Here is a 23024-nt window from a genome sequence, read left to right as displayed (position 1 = left end):
AGATTTGGTTAGTAATTATCTAGCTTAGCCCAATAAAGAGTGAAGAAGATGATTGTGAGCTACGTTGATGTAATCGAGATCTTGACCTTTGGGTTCATGGTGGATTGTTCTATGGGGTATTGGAATAGGACTCCATTTACTTCTAAGGAGAGTTGAATTAGGGTTTTTCGTTGCTGAATCAAGCAGAGTTGACATTCGACGAACCTGTATAAAATACATGTTATGTTTAGCTCCATGTGTGCGCATTATATGGGATCGCAGTTATCAAATCTTCTAGATCACTTTTGATAAGAACAATATCAGGTGATTTAATCACCATTCCAACATTCGCAGCAACCAAAACGGGGGAATCGTTGATTCCGTCTCCCACCATCGCCACCACAAGTCCCGAACCTTGTCATCTGGTTTGGCTTCAGCAATGACATGGTCGATTCCGACTTCCTTTGCAATGGAATTTGTTGTTCATTGTTCACCTACAACAACAAAAATATATAATTTTCCAAAAAAGGGAAAAATATTATCACATTATATAGAAAAGGTACCTCAGCTGCAACAACCAATTGTAAGAGTCCCAGTTTTATCAAACACAATACAATTAACCTGTGCATAATTTAGTCCCAAACAATCAGAAAAAGTGTTGATGTTTTTATAATGTAAGTGTTCAAAAAATAACTGACCTTATATGCCTTCTCTAATGCTTTCCTTCCTTTTATACCAAAACCTTGAGAAGCCCTAACTCCAGTCCCAACCATCATAGCAGTTGCCAAAATACGGTCCATGTGTCAAAAATACATTCCAAAACAGTCTCGTGGCAGAAAATGATTACATAAATGGTCCCTGTGAGTGAAATACATTACAGAAACAGTCCCCATGGCATAGTTTCTTTATAAAATGGTCCCTATGATAGACATTACAGAAACATTCTTGTGGCAGAAAATATTTATAGATTTGGTTCCTGTGGCAGAAATACATGACATATACAGTCACATAACATGATTTTTTTTTTTTTACAGAAAAGGTCATTGTGGGAGAAAAACAATTACAAAAACGGTCCCAAAATAAATACATATCCCCATGTAATCCTACCAAACAAAAAATGCCCTTACTACATCATCCTCCCCTTGTACTTTTTGAACTTTCCACTTTTCATCATCAAAATGCCCTTATCAGTTAACATTTTTTATGTGAATTGGATAGAATATCTTCTTACTATTGCTGTTTTTTAGATAGTAATCTGCAGACAAGAAACAACAAACACATCCCTTTAAAATTCAAAACGGGTACTATCCAAGATCTTAAGCTTCTCCATCTCTTCCTCAGTGGCAATTCCATGATCCACATAACACATCTGAAACAAAACCAATACCATGCTTATTATATATATATATATATATATATATATATATATATATATATATAATTACCTGGTAGTCCGATTTCTTGAGAGTGTGAACCCCTCTTTTTATATATCTTTGCCATCCAACTTTCTTGCTCAGACAACTTTCCAAAACTTTTGTTTTCTGGCAGCAATTAAAACAAAAATCCATCTTAATCAAAATAATTAAACGCATTTATTTCATAACATTCAAGCAATATGTATGATATCACATGACATCTTCTTGGAAAATAACTGAATACTGTTTCTGTACACGAGACCAATTTAAGTTGTGTTTCTTTTTGACTTAATGCATTTGATGATTGTAAAAAAAAAAAAAAAAAAAGTACTTACATGAGCAGGATCTAAAATCAGTAGGCTGTGTTGATGCATCCCATTTGGAAGACTTTTCAACTGAATTCCAACTATAGTTCTTGAATGTCCATCATGCTGGAAATACAAGGGCCTACACAATAAGTTCCCAAACGAATCCATCATTATTTTATTTTGTATTGTAAATGTAAATAAGTAAATTTGTAATAAATATAAGATTGAAACTCTTACGCTTTATCCGTCACAACAACTCTGTTGCAGCCTGGTTTTGGTTTGGTTGACATGGACATATTATTATTATTATTATTATTATTTTTGGAAAAATAAGACCAAACCCAATTAGCAAGAAGCTGACTACCCTTGACTCCCAAAAAACTGTTGTCATTATTACATTCACTATTTGAACTCGAAGCTGCAGCAGTATTCAGATATTTATCCATTGGTCCAGTTGTAACTTGAGGAGTCGACTTCCTCTTCTTGTTACCACTAACATCACTTGATAATCTTGAAGCAGAAGAGAAATCCACAATTCTGGCACGAATCCCAAAAGAGCGGAAAAGAGCAGCACATTCAGTGGTACCAATCCAAGTTTTTTTCCCATATATCTTTTGGTCAAAATCATTTGACCCTGCTATATCAAACCCTTTCTCCCATGCAATTTCAAGCCATCTTTGGAGTGACAGTATATCAGGCACTAATCCATCTCCCCCAAATAGAATCCCCTTTGCTTCTTGCCTCTGTACAACTAAATGAGAGGTAAGCATTTGGATGTTACGCCACCCACAACCCCACCCGATATCTTCAAATTCTACACTTTGGAAATGATCAACGTGTCCACATAATATACTGGTGTTAGTTCCATTGTCGCACTCCAAACAATCCTTTAACATCACCATTATAGAACTACAACCATGTTTTGATTCGTAATCGTTTTTTGGTTTCACTTGCATTGGAACCTGCTATAGGGGAAAAACAATTTGTTTTTATAATCAATTCGGGAGAATATTACCGAAGTATGGGATGTGGAAGATGAGAAGATGAGGAAACCGAAATATGATAGTGCTTTGCTAATTGGAAATCCTTAGGTAAATCCTCATCCTCAAAGTGATTGTTGGCGTGCCTATATTACAAGCATGAAAACAAGAAGCATAACCTGTTGAGTGTTGACCATGACTCAAAAGTCAAAATCCTCAGAAGGGGTGCTAAAAGATTGATACCTTTCGAGTTCTGTTGAAAGAACTTGTTGGGAGCAAAAAGGGCAAGATGACCAGCTCATTGGGTGGATAGATACTGTAACACCGTGATTTTTCACCTTTTTTTTTTTTTTTTTTTATGTTTATTTGACAAAATATGTTAGTGGAAGTCTTGTTTTAAATATTATCAAAGCATCACCAATGTTACTTTGTTATCAAAAGACCATTAAGGAAAAAACGAAGTACATTGCTAAAAGAAAAAAGACCATTGAGGGCTTGAGTTTACTCCAGCGTTAAGCTACATATAAAGACCTTTAGGGACTGTTTTGAAGAGCTTTTGGAGGGTTCAAAACATGGTCTTTTTAGAGAAAAACATCACGCAAGAATCTATGAGAATTGGAGCAAAAGAAATCATGATGGAAGACACCAAAGAGAAAAGAGAAGACATTTAATCTACAATTCTAACCGATCCTTACGCAACAATGACCACATATATGAGAGTGTTCTTAACAATATTTTGACAGCCATCACCCATCAAAAACACACAAAACGTGGCTGGGGATTAATCATATAAAATTTCAAGGATTGGAAGTAAGAAGAATGAGATTGCTTGAATCCAATCACTAGCAATTGAAACATGAAATCAAAAGACGAGTTAAAGCAAGGAACTACCGGATTGTATGAGTCGATTTCGCAGCCTCAACACACCTTCAAGAATCGACACTTGCAGCCCCTTCTTTCCCCCCCCTCTCTTCTCGATTCGTTCTTCCCTTCTCCACCCTAACTCGCCGTTTTTTTTTCTTTCTATTCTGCTGTCGAGCGATGCAACTCCAAAAGGATCGATTTTGAGTTTACTCCATTAATCCGTGCGTAAAGGCCAGGAGAACAGTCGCTAAAAAACTTCAGGAATCTTGAATCTTCACAAATTAAGTTTGTTTTAATGCCAATTTAGTCCCTAGACTTTGAACTTTTTCTTGTTGGGGTTATGGACGAATTTTTAAGGATTAGTTAGTCCCAAAACTTTGAACTTTATCCCCTTTTCCCAACCCCTAGACCTTCACAAATTAAATTTCTTTCAATGCCAATTTAGTCCCCTTCATTACTTCACAATATATATATATATATATATATATATATATATATATATATATATATATATATATATATATATATATATATATATATATATATATATATATATATTGTTTTATATTATTTAGGGGTGCTGACAATAAAAATAATGTTTACGACAATCTATTATAGTTTTCTAACCCATGATAAGAGAATAAAAAAATAAAAAAATGATTCGTATTTTGAAATTACAAAAAATAGGAAAGTATAAAAGATTAAAAGTAATCTACTTATTTCTTTAAAAAAATATATTTTTTGTGGTTTATGCTTTTGAAATTATTTTCTAAGTTAATAAAAATGATAGTTAATTTTTCAAAAAACATATAAATTAATTGTTAATATCGATTTTTATATGCACATTATATTTATACTTCAATTTCAATTTATACAACGTTTTAAGTTTTTTATTCTTAAAACATTAGTCAATAATAAAAACGTTGATAACTAATAGTTATTATTGTGCATTACACATTACAAAAGAAAAAATTACTACTAACCGGCTAAAAAAATACATAAAGGATATCAATGTCCATATGATAAAAAGAAATAAATAAAAAAAAAAAATTGTTGAAGTACGTTTTAAAATAGATAAAGGATGATTTGTGTATAACTATTTATATTTTAAATATTTGTATTGTACAACTTATAAAACATAAATAATTTATGTATAAGAAAAAAATTACCGTGTAAAGATCTCTATCCATTGATAAATATCATTCATTTTTATAAAGCTTAAATTGACTATTTTAATAAAATTAACAAAGGTGTTCCACAAAATATTTAACTTTTTTTTTTTGACAAAAAGTATTTAAAAATGAAAACTAATTAAGATGTTATATCATTTATCTATTAATAAATTCTAATCTAATTATTTATTTATCACAATTAATGCAAACATCAACAAAGATTTGATTGTTGTTTCAAAAAAAAAATCAAAGATATCTAATATTTAATTTCTAAGCCAACATTTCTTCTGAATCAATAAAATGAAAGGATAAATTCCTACCCCAAAAAAAAATACATAATTTTATATAGTTAGAAACATTGAATAAATTAAATTGTATTCAATTTCTTATGAACCAAATGTATGAAAGATTACAAAATTGAAGTTACTAATTCTTTAACTATTAATATCCTCAGCAACTAAGGCTCGTTTCAAATAATCAACTAATCTGATTTTTAAACATCCTCACAATAACACACACACACACACACACACATATATATATATATATATATATATATGTGTGTGTGTGTGTGTGTGTGTGCGCGCGCGCGTGTGCGTGTGTGTAGGATCAACATAAAACCAAAATTATTTATAGAACCATAGAACCGCCTATGGTAAAATGTAAAAGAACACAAATTTCTATTCAAAAGGGGGTGTCATCTAAATAAAACAACACATACTTTTACATCAGGATTATACAAGTAATAACTATCAATTTCGATAGAACTAATAATTTATTATGAAATAAAATCAAAATTTACAAATTATTATTGTCTTTAATATATATAGTACAAATCTATCAAGACCAAGAAAACTACAACCATGATTGCACAACCTTCACGACCCATTCCTCTTTAGTATCTAAAACATCATAAATAGCACTGTACTTTGTGTATATGGTAGAATATAAACATAAACTTTTGAAAATAAAATAATAAAAAGGTCAATTTCTATTTACACAATCTTTATTTCTGCTACTTCAGAACGATTTATTGAGTTAAGCTTTAGCAAGCTATATAGATTGGAGTGATTACTTTAAGGATCATGTCCACATACAATTTACAGGATCAGTAGTTTATATGCATAGTTGATGTGTACATTAAGAAGTGGAACTTATGCCTCTTAAAACTTTTAAAGCTTTATTCGATATATTAAAAAGTAGAAAGCATTATTTGCTCACACACACATTCTGTATTCGGATTCACTTTTTTCATGATTAAATAAATCAACTTACACATTTTCTTCGAGTTCTTTATCTTCATTGTTAGAGTCACACATAATGTTTTTAACTTTCTCATAACGTTCATGACTAAAACACCCATTTTCAACCTTACTTAATAGATCCATAACAAATCTATCTTTCCAAGCTTTTGAAAACGCTTTACACAACCCACTCAAAACAACCGAATCAGGCCTAATACGCCTCTTTAACATCTCTTTAAAAACACCAAAAGCACCATAATAATCATCGGTTTGCAAGAATGATAAAATCAACATCTTCATAGTATCTTCATTTGGACGACAATTACTCTTCACCATGGTTTTATAAAGTTGAAAACCACGATCTGGGTTCTTTCGAACACATTGGGCTTTAATTAGGGCAGAAAATGTTGAAGAATTTGGTACTAGTTTCTTCTTATTAAGCTCCTTCACCAAATAAGCAGCTTTCTTGGTTTTTCCTTCGTTACAAAGCCCCAACAACGATGCGTTATAAGTCAAAATATTAGGTTTGACCCCGTTTTTTATCGTTTCTTCAAAAATCTGATTACCCTTTTCAAATTTACCTGATTGGGAACATGCAGCGATTAATGTGTTGTAAGTTACAATATTAGGATCCACATTCACCCTTTCCATTTCATGGAAAACCTTAAAAGCATCATGCAGTTTCCCTTCTTTACAGAATCCATGGATTATTATGTTGTCAGTTATGTCATTTGGGCTAATTCCTTTCTTCTACATTGTAAGTTTCAACTTGATTCCGGTTGTTAAAAGGTCGTGGTTGATGTATGCAGTGATCAATATATTATAGGAGGAGACAAAAGGGTTCATTCCCATACCTTGCATTTCATCGAACACTTGGAATGCATTCTCTAGTTTCCCTAATTGAACATAAGCATTCATCACCATATTGAGAGTGAACACATTGACTGTGATCTTGGATTTTCTCATTTGGTTGTAAAATGGTAACACGGTGTCTGCTCGATTAAAACTAAGCAGTGAACTCATATACATGTTGCATGATTCAATGGTGGGAAGAAATTCGTATTCCTTCATACGACAAAATGTATCTGTTGCATTCCTGAACTGCTTCATCTGTGCATACATTTTGAAAAGTGCATCGAAAACACGAGGAGTGGAGTCACACATTCGATAAGAGTGAAGAATAACATCGAAGAGCTTAGAATGGAGGTTTACATCACGAGAACAAGAATCGATGATCTTCTTTAAAATGGATTCAGCTGACACAAATTTACGATTCTTGGTGAGGATGTGGAGGATGATGGAATTTGTTTCGAGGGTGAGTAAATTAGGGTTGTGAAGTTCAATCCATTTGAAGAATTTTAGGGAAATGGCATAATCATTTTGAAGCTTTAATAGAATGTGATTCACTCGTAATGAGTTAGATTTGGTTAATAATTTATCTAGCTTATCCCAATCAGAGTGAAGAAGATGACTGTGAGCTATGTTGATGTAATCGAGATCTTGACCTTTGGGTTCATGGATTGTTCTATGGGGTATTGGAATAGGACTCCATTTACTTCTAAGGAGAGTATGATTAGGGTTTTTCATGGTTGAATCAAGCAGAGTTGACATTCGACGAACTTGTATAAAATTCATGTTATGTTTCTAACTATGACACGGTTGATACAATTTGCAAAGAGATGGATCGAACTAATACCAGGATTTTGAGAACTCTCTAGTTGTTTGGTAAGATGGATGCGAAAGGGTGAATCTAGGAGTGGCGATGAAAGAATATGACAAAATTTGAGGATTTGTATAGGAGGCAAAGTGATGAAGACTGGCCGCCTTAAACCCTCGTTAAAGACAAATTTGTAAACCTGGTTGTTAAAATTATGCCTTTTAATCCAAAGAGGTTTGGTTGTTCATTAATCAAATTTTGAATGCATTGTGCGGATTTCGTCTCTACGTGGTTAACTTTAACCGTTTTACTGTTAACTTTTTTTAAAGAATTATTTTATCTTTAAGGATTATTTCTACAATTTAGTATTTTTACCAAACCATAGGACCATTTATGAATATCTTTTTTTTTAGTGTTATTGAAGTATTATATATTAGTTTTTGTTTTTTTTATTATTATTATATATTAATAAATATTATTTTTAATATATAATACTTAATATATTAATAATATTATTTTATTAGAGTATTGATTTTTTTTAATTAATTCCTTTTTAATTTCTTCATTATTGTTATTATTATTATTATATATTAATAAATATTATTTTTATTATATATATATATATATATATATATATTAATGAATATTACTTTATGTGATTATTAACTTCTGTTAGTTATTCTTTTAATTTCTATTATATTAGTTCTTTTTTGTCGGATTGAGTTTGAGACATATTTTGGACAAAACCATAATTTTTGGACCGAGTGATAGTGGTGGTGTTATCCAAAATAACATTAGATCTAACTGAAATAAGGTCCATAGTTCCATAAAGCGAATGCCTTTGAGCCTTTGCATGACCGAAGATGACTAAAATCTCATTTCACCTTTTTCCAACTAGGTTACTCATACATGGGACACAAAGGAGGATCTAGAAAGCATTTTTATTCATCTACACACTCTAAAATGCAAGGAAGGACAACCCAAGCTCTTTGGAAATCCATAGGCTCGAAAAGGTCCAAACTTGGGGATTAAAACTCATGAATCTTATACCAAAAGAGATCTAAGAGAATAGCAACCAAGGTGCAAACTTTATACTTGGAAATGTGTAACATCCCAAGGCCAGATATACCTTATAAGCCCTTGTTCTTTTGGTAAATTATCAAGTTTAGCCCTTATTAGGAAAAGGTGGTAAATGAGTACGCGGGGCGTACGCGAGTGTATGCTCAGCATACTCATATGCGTGTTTTTGACGCAGAAGCCACCTAGTACGTTGGGCATACTAGACCTAGAGTGAAAACCCTAATTTGGGGTGTGTCCCTATATAAAAGATATGATGGTCTCATTCCTGGCCACCATTCTCAGACAAACAACCCTCTCAAACCCTAATCCTTGTTATTGAGCTTGTGTGTGTCCATTTGTGAGCATTTAAGTGATTTTATGTGTTCTTGGAATGAAAAAAGAGCTTTGAAGGAGAAGGAGTGGGAGACCAAACTATAGATTTGAGCATATATGTGTTAGGAGCTTCATTTGGAGGTATAAAGCTCAAAGCTTTCTCACTCTTTTGTTTTGTGCATCATGTTAGACCATTTTAGGGTTTTGGTCCGAAAGTTACACGCTATAGGAGAAAATGAGCTCCATAGATTATGAGCAGCTCCTTTGAGTGTCTTTAGGGGTATAGTGTCATGAAAATCGAGACTTTGACATTTGAATCAACCCATGCATGAGATATGAGCATTTTGGAATAAAGAAAATGAGAGTTTTGGGTGTTTGTGACTTTATCAGCTATGCAAAGGCTTAAAGTCATTGACTTTATGGAGTAAGAGCCTTTAGGGAGTCCAGATCTATGATATGAGTCAAGGTCTTAACTGATTAAGACCAAAATAGTAGAAAGAGCAAAACTGGGGTGTACACCGAGCGTAATCCTAGTACGCAGTGTAGGGTTGAGAATCCCTGATGCATGTGTGGCATCGGAGTACGTCCAACATAGAGATCTTGTACGCGCATCGTACTCGTTGGCGTTGACTTTTGGTTGACTTTCAGGGTTTGGTCAATTTGTGGACTATTAAGGCCATTGAGGGGTAAAATGGTCTTTTACCCTTCTGTGAGTTTGTAGAAGGGTTAGTTTCTCGAGAGCCGTGATTAATTAGGGGTAATTGTCATATGTGTTAGGCGAAGGCTAGACCTGTGACTTGAGTTCGAGATTATCCGATTTCTTGCGAGGTGAGTCTTCTCACTATACTTACCATGAGTGGTATCTTTGTGTGACCGAGGTGTCTTATGTGCTTACATGTGTATTGTGATATTTTTCATTATGTCTTTGTGATTTATGTTGAGTATTATTATTATGAGCTTGTTGAGTTAGGACCGGAGGATCCACCCGAGTGTGGGACCGGAGGGTCTCCACTGAGACACATTGACCGGAGGGTCATATTGAGTTAGCCTTGAGTGGCTAATGTGATGTGTGTGGTATTTTGGATAACTCGCTAAGCTTCGTGCTTACCGTGTTATGTGTCATGTGTTTCAGGTACCTCACAGGATCACGGGAAGGCACCGACTTGATTGTACACACACCAGAGTTGGAGATATATCTTTGGAGGATCCTGGATTTGTGATATATTAAGTTTTGGAACATGTGTTTTGATAACTTGATATTGTGGGTTTTTTTTTTGTGATTTTGAAATGAGATAATTGGGTTTTTAAATGAAAATTTTTGTTTGAAAATTTACGGTGTTACAAAATGATGCACAAAAATGAGTGTTTTATTGATCTCAAAGTTAAATAACACCTTCTTCTTCTTCTTCCTATAGCTTCCTTCTTCTACTACAAGGCCAACGAACCACTTAAACTAGTAAGAAGACACTCATAAACACACACTTCGGGATTTAGGGTTTTTAGAGGGACTGGATTCTGCCAAAGGTGGCCAGAATTGAGGCCATCTTATCCTTTATATAGGGACACGAGAGGATTTAGTGTTTGCACTCAGAGCCTAGTACGCCCCGCGTACTAGGAGGATCCCACGTTTTGCATGGTGTATGAGTACACCCCGTGTACTCATGCATATCCCCTGCGTACCGACTGTCATCTTTCTCTTTTTAAGGGACTAAAAATGACAATGATAGAAAAGATATGGGTGGAATATTCATACCTCAAATCAAGGTGTTACAATTGTCCTGTCCACATAAAATTATCATTTATCGTTATGTTTATTTTGATGATACCATCCTCCCATCCGAGTATATGACCCCAAATCTCACTCCATATTAAAACTTATTTGATGACTCTTCATTTTAAACAATCACTTATGGATTTCTTGATAGGTTTTATAGGTTACAAAAAATCTTGTGGCAGAAAAGTAACTTAACTCTTAAGTTTACATGCAACTTGATATGATCTATGTTTTCACTATTGAAAGCTATAATATGTGAAAATCAAAGAACCATATGGAAACCATAGTATTTTCGAAAATCATAAATAGGTTAGGGTTTACATACCTTTTGATTATTCTTGTAAATAATCAATGAATTCCTTCTTCAATAGCTCTTGGAAGCAAGCACCAAAAATCTTGTAACTCTAATGGTTCACACCTAAACCTTAGCAACTAAGGAAACTTAAAGAGAGAGGAGAAGGGATGCAAATTTTTGGCTATTCTCTTGGGAAAAGTAATCACCAGAAATGGGTAGCCTAAGAACCTTATTTATAGCTGATAGGAAAACCCCTGATAACCCTTACTTGATTAAAATAATATTATTTCAAATCATGTAATTATCTAGTTTCCTAATTATCCATATTATATATATGAAATATTCCAGAAACCCTAATTTCACTCCTTAAAACCGTCCACCACCTTGGAAGGTTCTTGAATCCCTTTTATTAAACTATTGAACTGTTACAACTTTAGTCCTTGCACTTTTAATTAAACTAATTAATTCTAATTAATTTCTGATTAATTCTTAATTAAATAATATTATTTCGAATTAATATATTATTATCATAACATATTAATAAATTTTTTCTTGCTATTTATTAATCATATAATAAATCAATAAATCAGCCTCTCTCTAAAAGTCATCAAATTCAATTGCTAAGTTTGAGGGCAACCCAAAAGGAATTTGCTATTAATTCAAGTATATACCAATTTGGTTACTGGATTAGACAACTAATCAAACAATTTCCCACTTGGATAAGTCTATAACTACAATTTCCAATATAACTTCTAAATTAAACAGCAAACGGTGCTTCCTAAAGCAACTATAGACTCTGATCTGATCGTGTAATAGTCCTTTGATAAGTGATCAAATATTCCGTTGTTCTACCAGATATCGTATGGACACGAGATATGGATTATTGTCTAAAATTTGTTTCCCGATTTCCTGATTTGTGATGACCTCATAACACTTACTAATTAAACACATCAATTTGGTCCTAGATGGTCCCAACACTATAAGTTAACACCAAATCATCAAGGAGCCCAAATATATCGCTTTTTCCTGTTAGGGCCAAAGGAACAAAGAAACTTTGACTCATATGGTTGTATCCTTTACTCACTAAATCATGCATGGCATTGAATTTTATAACAACAAGTTACTAATGCGTTTACATAACACAAATGCACAACCAAGTTGTATATTACAATTCATATATCTTCATTTTAAGAATATAGGATACTATCATCTCAAAATTTACTCGTGGTAGAATCCATGAAGTAATTTCCTAAGCGTGAGTTTATCCAATACTTAAATTTCCATTTTCTAAGTACTTATGAACGTTGCTGCAACACAATTGCTACGTCTAATCTCCTTAGACAATCTATAATCCAATTCATGATAGTCTTCATTCACTACTTATTTTCTAAAGTATGAGTGAATGTGGAGTTTCAAATAATCAAATTATTTAGGAAGTAAAACATGCAAATCGAAACACATGAATAAATAATTGACAAAGACAGTAAACAAACTCATAAATAATATCCATTATGTAATCCCCAAAATCAATTGCATTTATTTTGTTACAAGTTTCAAACTAATAATTTAACTATAAAACTAATATCATCTCTCAAACCAATGCTCCTAGCATGTTGATTATGCTTAACCCTACTTAGAGCCTTCGTGAAAGGACCTGCAAGATTGTCTTTTGATGACACTCTCCTTAATATGAGATGACCTTCTTCAACTCTATGTCTGATATAATGGTACTTTCTGTTGATATGTATGGATTTACCATGATCTCTTGGTTCTTTGGTCAAAGAAATCTCTCCTTCATTATCATATAAAAGTTCCATTGGACTCTGAATGGTCAGAACTACTCCGAGCTCTCCGATGAAATTATTTAATCAATCTGCTTCCTTTGATGCTTCACTTGTTGCTATGTACTCTGATTCACAAATAGAATTAGCCAGCATGTCCTTCTTGGAACTTTTCCAGGTGACCGCTCCTTCATTTAATAAGAATACCCGACCAAATTAGGAACGAAGGTTGTCTCTTACTGTTTGAAAGTTGGTGTCATTGTACCCACTTACTCTCAACGTATCACTGCCACGAAGGACTAGTTGTCCTTTGTCCTTCACAAATACTTGAGTATGTTCTTCACTGCTATCAAATGAGCTATGTTAGGATTTCCCTGAAAATGACTAACCATGCTTAAAGCAAAATACACATCAGGGCGAGTACATGACATAGTATACATGATCAACATTATAGCCAAGGCATGTGGGACTCGACTTATTTTTGCTATCTCTTCATCTGTACTAGGGCTTTGAGTGTTACTCAACTTGACATTACTCTGAATAGGTAGCTATCATTTCTTGGAATTTTCCATACTAATTTGTTTTAGTACCTTATCCAAGTATGTACTCTAACTAAGACCAATCAGTCTTTTCTTTCTATCCCTTAAAATTCTTATCCCAAGAGTATAGATTGCCTCTCCTAGATCCTTCATAGAAAAACACATTCCAAGCCAAGACTTTACTTCTTGCAGAGTTGGAGCGTAGTTTCCTATAAGGAGTATGTTATCAACATACAATAATAGGTAAGTTACTATACTTCCACTAGCCTTGGCATACACACAAGACTCATCCTCACTCCTAGAGAAACCAACTTCTTTGACTTTCTCATGGAAGCAAAGATTCCAGCTGCAAGGTGCTTATTTCAATCCATAAATGGTTTTCTCAAGCTTACACACTCTATTAGGATGCTTTGCATCTATAAAACCCTATGGATGACTCATGTAAACATCTTCAGCCAACTTCCCATTAATTAAAGCGGTTTTGACATCCATCTACCATAATTAATAATCATGAAAGGCATCTATGGTGAGTATTATCCTAATAGAATATATCTTGGACACTGGTGAGAAGGTCTTATCATAGTCAATCCCTGGGGTTCGAGTAAAGCCCTTCTCCACCAGTCATGCCTTGAAAGTGTGTACCTTTCCATCCATGTCAATCTTCTTCTTGAAGATCCATTTGTAACCCACTGTCTTTCTACCAGGTTCTTGATCAACCAAATTCCAAACTTGGTTATCACACACGAACTTGATCTTGCTATCCATTACCTCTCTCCACTTGGTAGCTTCATGCTCTACCATCGCTTTCTTGTATTTAGCTGGCTCATCAAAATTTACTAGTGTACGATCATCAAAAAACGTGTCGCCATCTATAGCTATATGGAAACCATAGAAATCAGGTGGTAAGCTAACTCTAATAGAACATCGAAGAGGTAATGAATTGTCAATGGGTTCAATAGGACTCTTATCCTCTGGTTGAGCATTAGTATCTTCTAAGGCTCCTTCACTGGTTGACTCTTGAATCTCTTCAATGTCATTTGTACTCCCACCTCCCTCTTTGTATATGAGCTCTCTTGCGAAAAATTCACTTCTGGGTTGTAGCTTGTCATGAGTCTCTGTTTAACGAAAGCTTCACAACCCTATACATTGATATGTGCTTACGAAGGAACTTTCCCTGTCCACATATCGTAAGGTGTTTTGGAAACCTTATTGGTAGGGAAAAGATTGAGGATATGGTCGGCTGTCTCTAAGGCATACCCCCAGAAAGAAATGGGAAGAAAAGCTCGACTCATCATGAAACGAACCATGTCTAACAATGTATGAGTACGCCTCTCAGCCACACCATTAAGTCGTGGTGTCCTAGGAGGAGTCAACTGTGAAATTATTTCATATTCCTTGAGATATTCAAGGAGCTCGATACTAAGATACTCTTCGCCTCTATCAGATCGGAGCATCTTTATCTTCCTACCTAATTGATTCTTCACTTCATGTTTAAACTCTTTGAATTTTTCAAATGTGTGACAACCCAGAATTTCAATCTTGTACATTTAATCAATTCAATCAATATTCAACTTGTTTTGTTGATTTCTAGTGCTATTCAAGGGGTCATTTAAGTGTTAAAGCTTGTATATATAACCAAGGTTGAGTTTAGGAATGAGTCGGAATGTTGAATATAATATATATATATATATATATATATATATATATATATATATATATATATATATATATATATATATATATACAGGGTAAAGTGAATATACCTAACAACCTTATATAAGCTTAGGTACCTAACCTCATCAAACTACGTCATTTTGCATTAAATTTTCATTATAATCATCTAAGGTTCTTAAATTTCATCCCTAAACTTGATTTACTTCAAAAAAAATTGAAAATTTATCATTATATTTCTCCTACATCCTTTCATCTGTAGCGGTAGGATATGAAGCTCATTAGGTGGTATTCGATAGAAAGACGTGATGTAAAAGAAATATATTGTTGAAAATCTAAAGATTTTGGAAGTAATCAAGTTATGGGGTTGAAGTTTAGGAACCTTAGGCAATTACAATGTAAATATGATACAAACCGATGTAGTATTATGAAGTTAGGTACCTAAGCTTATATAAGGTTGTTAGGTATATTCACTTTACCCATATATATATATATATATATATATATATATATATATATATATATATATATATATTGGACCATACACACTCACTTTTGGGCAGCACCTTTACCCCTATATAAAGGGTAGCCCCCTTCCTTTCATTCCTTTAGCACCTTGACAACACACAACATCATTTCCTCTCAAGTTTCTCTAACTTTGAACCTTCCAAAGCTTCAATAACATGAGTAATCCCTCAATTAACTTGTTGTGCATGAAGAACCCCATGATCTAGGCCTTGAATCATGAAAGTCCCGTCATGTTCTTCATCTCGTTGAAGGAGTGCAGCAACACACTCATGTACGCGGCAGCACACTCATGTGTACGGCAGCACACACATCTGTGCGACCATACACACACACACACCATAGGACCACAAACCCATTTCTAAGACCCTAAACTTGTACTACAACCAAGTATGGGCCTAGGACACTTCATGGATGCAAGTATGGGCCTTGAAAACACCTCAAAGGCACCTTCCATCATGAGTGTACGACCGCACACCCTTTGGGCCGCACACCCATGGTCGTACACACCTTTAAAGTGGCCATACACCTCATTCATGCAATCCTTTGAGGTCCTAACACTTAGTGCAAGTAGTCCCAACTTCTTATAATGGTTCTTCATCACATCTAGTGGTGAAATACCATCATTTGACTCCTTTATGTGTCATTACTTGTTTATTAGTATCAAATCTTGTTCAAGGCTTCACTTGAACATCCCGCATTGCGTATCGATCCTTCATTCAAATCACCCGAGGTGAGTTCATACCCCTACATTTTTCCGTATTTTTAATGTTTTCAGAGGGGGGGGGGGGATACAAGCTAAACATAAATGTTTTCAAAAACTCATGAAATTCTCATACTTTAACCCTTTTATACTGTGTTGAGCATAAGGGTCCTTTTTCACTGAAATTTCATAGTTTTCCAGATTTTCTATTCACTACGTTATTCATGGAAACTATAATCGGTATAGTTTGGAATTTTTCTAAACATAACAAGTATAGAAACTTTCACTACTAAACGTATGCACTAAGAACAGGAATAGTTTACAGTTTGCACCACTACTCGATCACGGGTTTCATAACTGTAATTATCTCTACGAACGGTATACATTCGGATTTTCACTATGGTAGAACGCTACTACACTACATGTAAATTAGATTGTACGATACTGTGAGGCGCTACTTCACTACTGTACCCTTAGGTGTACAAGGATAAATCCTATCATAGTATAACCAGAGTCTCCTGGAGGGAGAGCGTGAGATTTGTGAATAGATCTATTAGGGACTGACAATTCCACACGCGAACTGCTAGCTACAGTTGGGCAGGCATGACCAGGGTGAGAAATGTCATTTAACTCGATGCCTGAAGAATGTTGGAAAGGTTTCTAGTCATATCAAGTATGGTTATACGACTCACATTATGTATAAATCACCTTTAGTTTACAATCTGACACTCTTCAACAGTTTTATTTATACTAAATATAACTAAAACACACTAAGTATACTAGCCAAAGCCAGGGTTTTCAAACAAAACCAATTATGCAATGGCTTCTCATACAAAATACTTATACTTCATGATTAGCTTTAGCTAGTCACATGAGGTAGTATTTTTGCATATCACTACAGTTTTCAGTAACGAACATTCATGGTTTTATACGAAATCGATAACGCTAGATTTTCACTAAAGAAAATATCGGATTTTCTTGGAAACATACAAATATTCATGGTTTACTATAGAACTGATAACACTACATTTTCATTAAAGAAAATATCGGATTTTCTTAAAACTATACAAACATTTATGCTAGCTCATCAACAAGTTTCATTACAAACTACTGCTTATGAACTCACCAGCTTTATGCTGATATTTTTGAACTGCTTGTATTCTCAGGAAATCGGTAGACAGGTACCTGCTGGGTTTTTGAGGAGTTGGAGCAATAAGAGTTTAGTGTTTATATTCTATATATATTTTGTATGATCTAAACAAGTTTCAGACAATTTCCAAATTAATGTAAACATTTTTATTTAAGTATTCAATGTAATGGTTGCGTTGCTATGATTGCTATTATACATTAGTTGTGATGCTATACATGATGTCCTCCACCCCAGAACGTTTCCACCATTCTGGTTTTGTGGTGTGACAAAATGTTTCTGATTAATGTTTGATTAAGTAGATATATCCATATCTGTTATAATCATCTATAAATGTTACATAAAATCGATTAGCACCCCTTGTGGTGGATCTTAAGGGTCCACACACATTTATGTGTATGAGGTCCAACAAATATTCACCTCTTTCATAAAATCCAGTGAAAGGTGATTTTTTTATGTTGCCCAAAAGACAAGATTCCCATTCATCATTTGGCCTTAAGTCAAATTATTCTAACACATCGCCCAAGTCCAAAACGATGGTGTTTCTTGTTAATGTACCGACTTGGGCGATGTGTTTCTTGTTAATGTACCTAAGACGATAATGCCAAAAGCAAGCCCTGTCTAAACCATTATATATATATATATATATATATATATATATATATATATCATTATATATATATATATATATATATATATATATATATATATATGAAATACTCTATTTCCTAAGCTATTAAACACAAATCATAGTTTCGTACACACCATTACAAGGTTAAGCTTCAAACATAAAAAGAACATTTTTTTATAAACCAAAATCAAACAATTCACATAATTAAATGGATATAAAAAACCTTGTCTGATGTTTTGCATCATTTTTGACCAATAGAAACAATCAACTACGTCTAATTTAACATCACCACCAAGCACAAGACTATAAATTCCAATCTTGGTAATAGGAGAAGATCGTCTATTTCTCATGATCAGATTCATCCTTCCATGCTCCACATCCTCACTTTCTCTTAACCCCTACAAATCAGAACAAATATGAAAACCACGTCTTGTATCAAGGACCAAATAATGAGTAGATTGTGAGTTTTTAGTTTGAATAGTGTAAATACTTGCCGATGATGGCTTCACTTTGTCGTCCTTGATATCCTGCAAGTACTTGGGGAAACTTCGTTTCCAATGGCCATTTTCATTACAATAGAAGCAAGTGGCCTCATTGGGATCACTAACAGAAGGAATGCCAAAATTAGGCTTTGCTTTTGGTCCATTGCTAGACCACCCAACACGGGCCTTGCCCTTCCAGTTAGTTTTAGGAGCACCTTTCCTTTTTTTTTCCTTTGTTTTGCCCAATGGAAAGAACAGAGGCACTAATAGGAGTAGAGTTTTGATTTTCTTCAAACCCGACTTAGTTGTCTGCAATATGTAGTGGAATTGGGCCAATGTGGTCTCATTATTGTTCAAATGATAAGCCAATATGAAATAATCATGACAAGGTGCAAGGATTTAAGGACCATGTCAATGGACAATTCCTCATCGAAATTCACATTAAACCTTTCAAGGCACTCCATGTACCTTTGCATCCTTTGTACGTGATTGCAGACCGACTCTCCTTCCTTCAACTTGCAAGCCATGAGGGCTTTGACGACCTCATACTTTTCTTAATGAGCTCTCTTGTGAAACTTTTCCACAAGATCCAAGTTCATCTCGTATGTCCAGTAGCCCTAATAGAACCTTTACAATTCAAGAACCATGGTGGCGACCATGATGTAAGCAACCTTTGTTGCATCGTCGTAATGCTTCTTATAGGAGAGGATTTTTTTTTCAGGAGTAGCAGTGGCTTCATCGATCTTAACAAGTTTTTTTTAAAGGACATACTATTTACCCTCGTATCGTAGAGCCATCTTGATGTTACACATCCAATCAATGTAGTTGTTGTCATCCAATGTCACCTTGGACACAATAAAGAGTAACGAGAAGTTGTGGGTTAAGGTTTGAGAAGCAGAAGCATCACCAGGAGTAGACATCTGTAGAGAAAAAAATAGTTTTAGTTAGATAACATAAATACTTAATATTTTAACCCATAATAAATATTTAAGGTTAGGATCCAAAATAACAATTCACAACTAAGAAGAGGGATGTCGTAATCTTATTGCGAATTTATGAAGGTAGGTAAAACAATTCACCAATTTCAAACTATGAAATTCCTATCTTTTTGATATTCATTAAATCTTATCAATGACATGTTTAATCTTAGATTATGTTATTCTATTTGTGATTGGGATGCCAAGGATCACAAACAAGATGTGAATAACCATGAAAATATACTTGGTAACATCAATGTCATTTATCATATCTAAATTTTGTGACGGTTAACCGCACACGCTCCATTAACAATGATAATTTTCGAGATATCCATTACTAATTTTTATAGTCACTATTAGTGTACCAGTTAACCACACACACTCCACTAACTACATATAAAGCATGATGTATAATTTCATAGATTAACATACTTTTCACATTTTTCCTAAAGTAACTAAGAGTGAGATTTTAAAAAAATAGTTTATTTACTTTATATTATTATACTTATTAATGAGATCATGTCCTATCAAATCCGTTCGGCCAACAATCATCCACCACACAGAAGAGCGGTGGGTGAGAGTGGACACTCATTCAACGACCATTTTATCGTCTATTTCGTTATACCCTCTTTATAACATGATTTCGTGAATGAGGCGTACTAGTGATTTGACTGAATTTTTTTAATACATATAATATATTAAACTTTTAATAAGATAAGTATAAGATGCATTTAAAATTTTCCTAAAATATTAGGTTTAATTTTAAATTTTTTGAAATTAATATAAAAAATTAATTTATATTAAAAATAAACCAATTATGGTTTAATATTTATCTTTCAATTAACTATTAGTTAAATTATTTAAATCATATGAGGATTAAATAATTATTTACTATTAAACTATTAATTAAATAATTTGAATTTAATCTTAATCCTTACCCTACTAGATTTTCTAAAATTAAGGTATATAGATTTTCCAAATTTAATTATTATATTTCAACCAATTAAAACAATAATTATCAAATAAAGAAACCCTAATATCCCTACCATATTGTCGAAAATTAGAGAGAAGGCTAGAGTTTCATGAACCCTAGCCCAAGTTGAAAATCCATTGCCTTAGCATTTAATTTCTATAAACCTAATTTGATCTATTCGACTATTATGCATATTCAATTGAAAACATTGGACTATGATACCATTGATAAGATTTATAAGTTACAAAAAATCATGTGGTGGACAATAACTTAACTCTTAAGTTCACATGCAACCTAATAGGATCTATGTTTTCATTATTTAAAGTTATAACCATGGTTGCAGAAATCGGGATTAATCGACGTTTAATCGTGGATTAATCGTTTCACGTTCTCCAACTGTTGAGAATTAGGGTATTAATCGGAAATTTAGGATTAATCGGGTTTGGCGGGATTAATCGGTCAACAAAGTAAAAAAAGTTTTTAAAAAAAAAAAAAATTTGAAAAAATCAACTTTGTTTTTTTACTCTAAAATATTCAAATTTTCAAAATTTCAAATATTATACCAAAATGTTCATATTTTTCGTATTTTCAAATTTTCAAATTACAAAATTTCTTATTTTCTAATTTTGAAGTACTTGTTTTTCATAAGATATATTAATATATGAGTAATTTTAATATTTTATTAATAATCTATGGTCCCCGATTAATCCACAGTTAATCCCCACCAAGACCGATTAATCCCTTAACACCAATCGACTGTTGAGCTACCGTCGAACGATTTTTACAACCTTGGTTATAATCTATGAACATCAAAGAACCTTATCCAAACCCTAGTATTTTAAAAAATCATAAATAAGATAGCGTTTACATATATTTAGGTTATTCTTGTAAATCCAATGAATTCCTTCTTCAATAACTCTTGAAAGCAAGCACCATAAATCTTGTGTCTCTGATGGTTCACACCCAAACCTTAGCAACTAAGGAAAATTGAACAGATAGGAGAGGGGAGGTAATTTTTTGGCTATTCTCCTGGGAAAAGTAATCACTGATAGGAAAATTTTAGATAACCCTTACTTGATTAAAATAATATTATCTCAAATCAAGTAATTATCTAGTTTCCTAATTATCCATATTATCTATATAGAATATTCTAGAAACCCTAATTTAGCTCCTTATAACTGTCCACCACCTTGGAAGGTTTTGGAATCTCTTTTGTTCAACTATTAAACAATTACAGTGTAGCACCCGATTCCTGGTACGTATTTTCATTCAAGTAATTATAACATTTTGGCCTGGGACTTGGCGAGTTGATGGTCCAACTTGTCGAGTAGAATCAATTTTGTGTTGGATTAGTGTCTAATTCCATAACTATTTTGGTATGTACTTGACCCGATTGTGAGCATGGTCCTTTTGGGTTGCCTTCACACTGGTGACTAGATAGGATGACTGTTGAGGAGAGAGGCTGATTTATTGTTAAGAATAATAAATTAGGGTATAAATATGATTTGTTAATATATTATATGAATAATATATTAATTTGGAATCATATTATTAATTAGTATTTAATCAGAATTTAATTATGAATTAATTTCGGGATTAAAGGAATTAATTAAAAGTACATGGGCTGTTTTGTAATCATTTGATAGTTGAGACTTTGGGCTATTGGATCACCTTTATTAAGGATTGAATGAAAATCCTAGAAGGATCTAGGAGCTTCCGTCCAAGGGCTTAAGAAAAGGAGTCCATGGACTTGCTTAGGCCCTAAGCTAAGGGATTAGGGTTTCCACCTTGAAACCCTAGCTAGCCTCAAGTATAAATAGCACCCTAAGGCACTAGAATTCGACCACCCCTTGGGAAAACCCTACTAGGGCTGAATTTTGGATCTTAATACCTTTCCTACTCTCTCTCATATTCATCCTCTCACTCAAAGTGTGTTTGTGAGCCATTAAAGAGTACTACACTTGTGGTACTTGCTTTCAAGAGCTAAGGAAACTCGAGGAATTAGTTGTTATTACTATATAACAACAAAAGGTATGTATTATATTCTCCCATGTTAATTCAAAACAGTAGATGCATGCTAGGTTTCCTTTTGTGTTCATAAAGTTGTATGCTAATAGTGAAACATAGATCCGTATCTAGGGTTGCGCACATAGGATTGTTTGTATAAAACTCATCACTTTGGACGCAGGAGTTTAGTGACCTATTCGACGAGTCGGCAAACCGACTCGACAAGTAGGCGTTGTTTGGACAAAACCCTAAATCTGAGGGATTGCACCTTATTTAAACATCTTAATGCAACCTCCATCGTCCCTTATACTCCCAGAACACCTCATACATAAACCCTAATCGTTTTGTGAGATCTAAGGCCCTTTTTGGTGATTTTGGTGGTTTGTGATCACAAGAAAGAAGGAAAAGCTTGAGGAGCCAAGAGGAAACCAGAAGATTTTGAGTTTGTGCAGCATCTACAGTTCCTTAGAGGTATAAAGCTTATACCTTGTTCATTAATGTTTTATAT

At 33.6% G+C, this 23024-nt stretch overlaps 1 protein-coding gene and 1 pseudogene across 4 annotated transcripts; both read right to left on the bottom strand.

Annotated features, from left to right (window-relative positions):
* Positions 1-921: 921 nt before the first annotated feature.
* On the bottom strand, positions 922-3809 carry LOC145011180 (Peptidase C78, ubiquitin fold modifier-specific peptidase 1/ 2). 4 transcript variants are annotated; one of them, XM_078969837.1, is made up of 7 exons: positions 3574-3809; positions 2926-3020; positions 2756-2828; positions 1940-2667; positions 1730-1841; positions 1425-1520; positions 922-1348 (listed from the first exon to the last, which is right to left on the bottom strand). In XM_078969837.1, the coding sequence occupies exons 2-7, from the start codon at positions 2982-2984 to the stop codon at positions 1265-1267; spliced, it is 1152 nt and encodes a 383-aa protein (XP_078825963.1). In that variant the 5' UTR covers positions 2985-3020; positions 3574-3809; the 3' UTR covers positions 922-1264. The 4 variants fall into 4 exon arrangements, with proteins under 4 accessions (XP_078825963.1, XP_078825964.1, XP_078825965.1 ...); XM_078969838.1 differs by having other exon boundaries at positions 1940-2664; XM_078969839.1 differs by lacking the exons at positions 2756-2828; positions 2926-3020 and having other exon boundaries at positions 3574-3807.
* A 2130-nt stretch (positions 3810-5939) lies between these two features.
* Positions 5940-7748, bottom strand: LOC145012888 (uncharacterized; annotated as a pseudogene).
* Positions 7749-23024: the final 15276 nt, after the last annotated feature.

Source organism: Lactuca saligna, chromosome 8 (genome assembly GCF_052625555.1).
Source record: "Lactuca saligna cultivar CGN05327 chromosome 8, ASM5262555v1, whole genome shotgun sequence".
Classification (NCBI taxonomy): domain Eukaryota; kingdom Viridiplantae; phylum Streptophyta; class Magnoliopsida; order Asterales; family Asteraceae; genus Lactuca; species Lactuca saligna.
Note: the sequence above shows the minus strand (reverse complement) of the source record. Positions and strands in the feature narration are given on the sequence as shown.

Excerpts from the sequence above, each read along its gene's own strand:
- LOC145011180 (XM_078969837.1), bottom strand. The coding sequence starts at position 2,984 with ATGAGCTGGTCATCTTGCCCTTTTTGCTCCCAACAAGTTCTTTCAACA. Across the intron at positions 2,668-2,755 it reads CAAAGCACTATCATATTTCG|CAGGTTCCAATGCAAGTGAA; the intron begins GTTTCCTCATCT and ends TTTCCCCTATAG. Across the intron at positions 1,349-1,424 it reads TCAAGAAATCGGACTACCAG|ATGTGTTATGTGGATCATGG; the intron begins GTAATTATATAT and ends GTTTTGTTTCAG.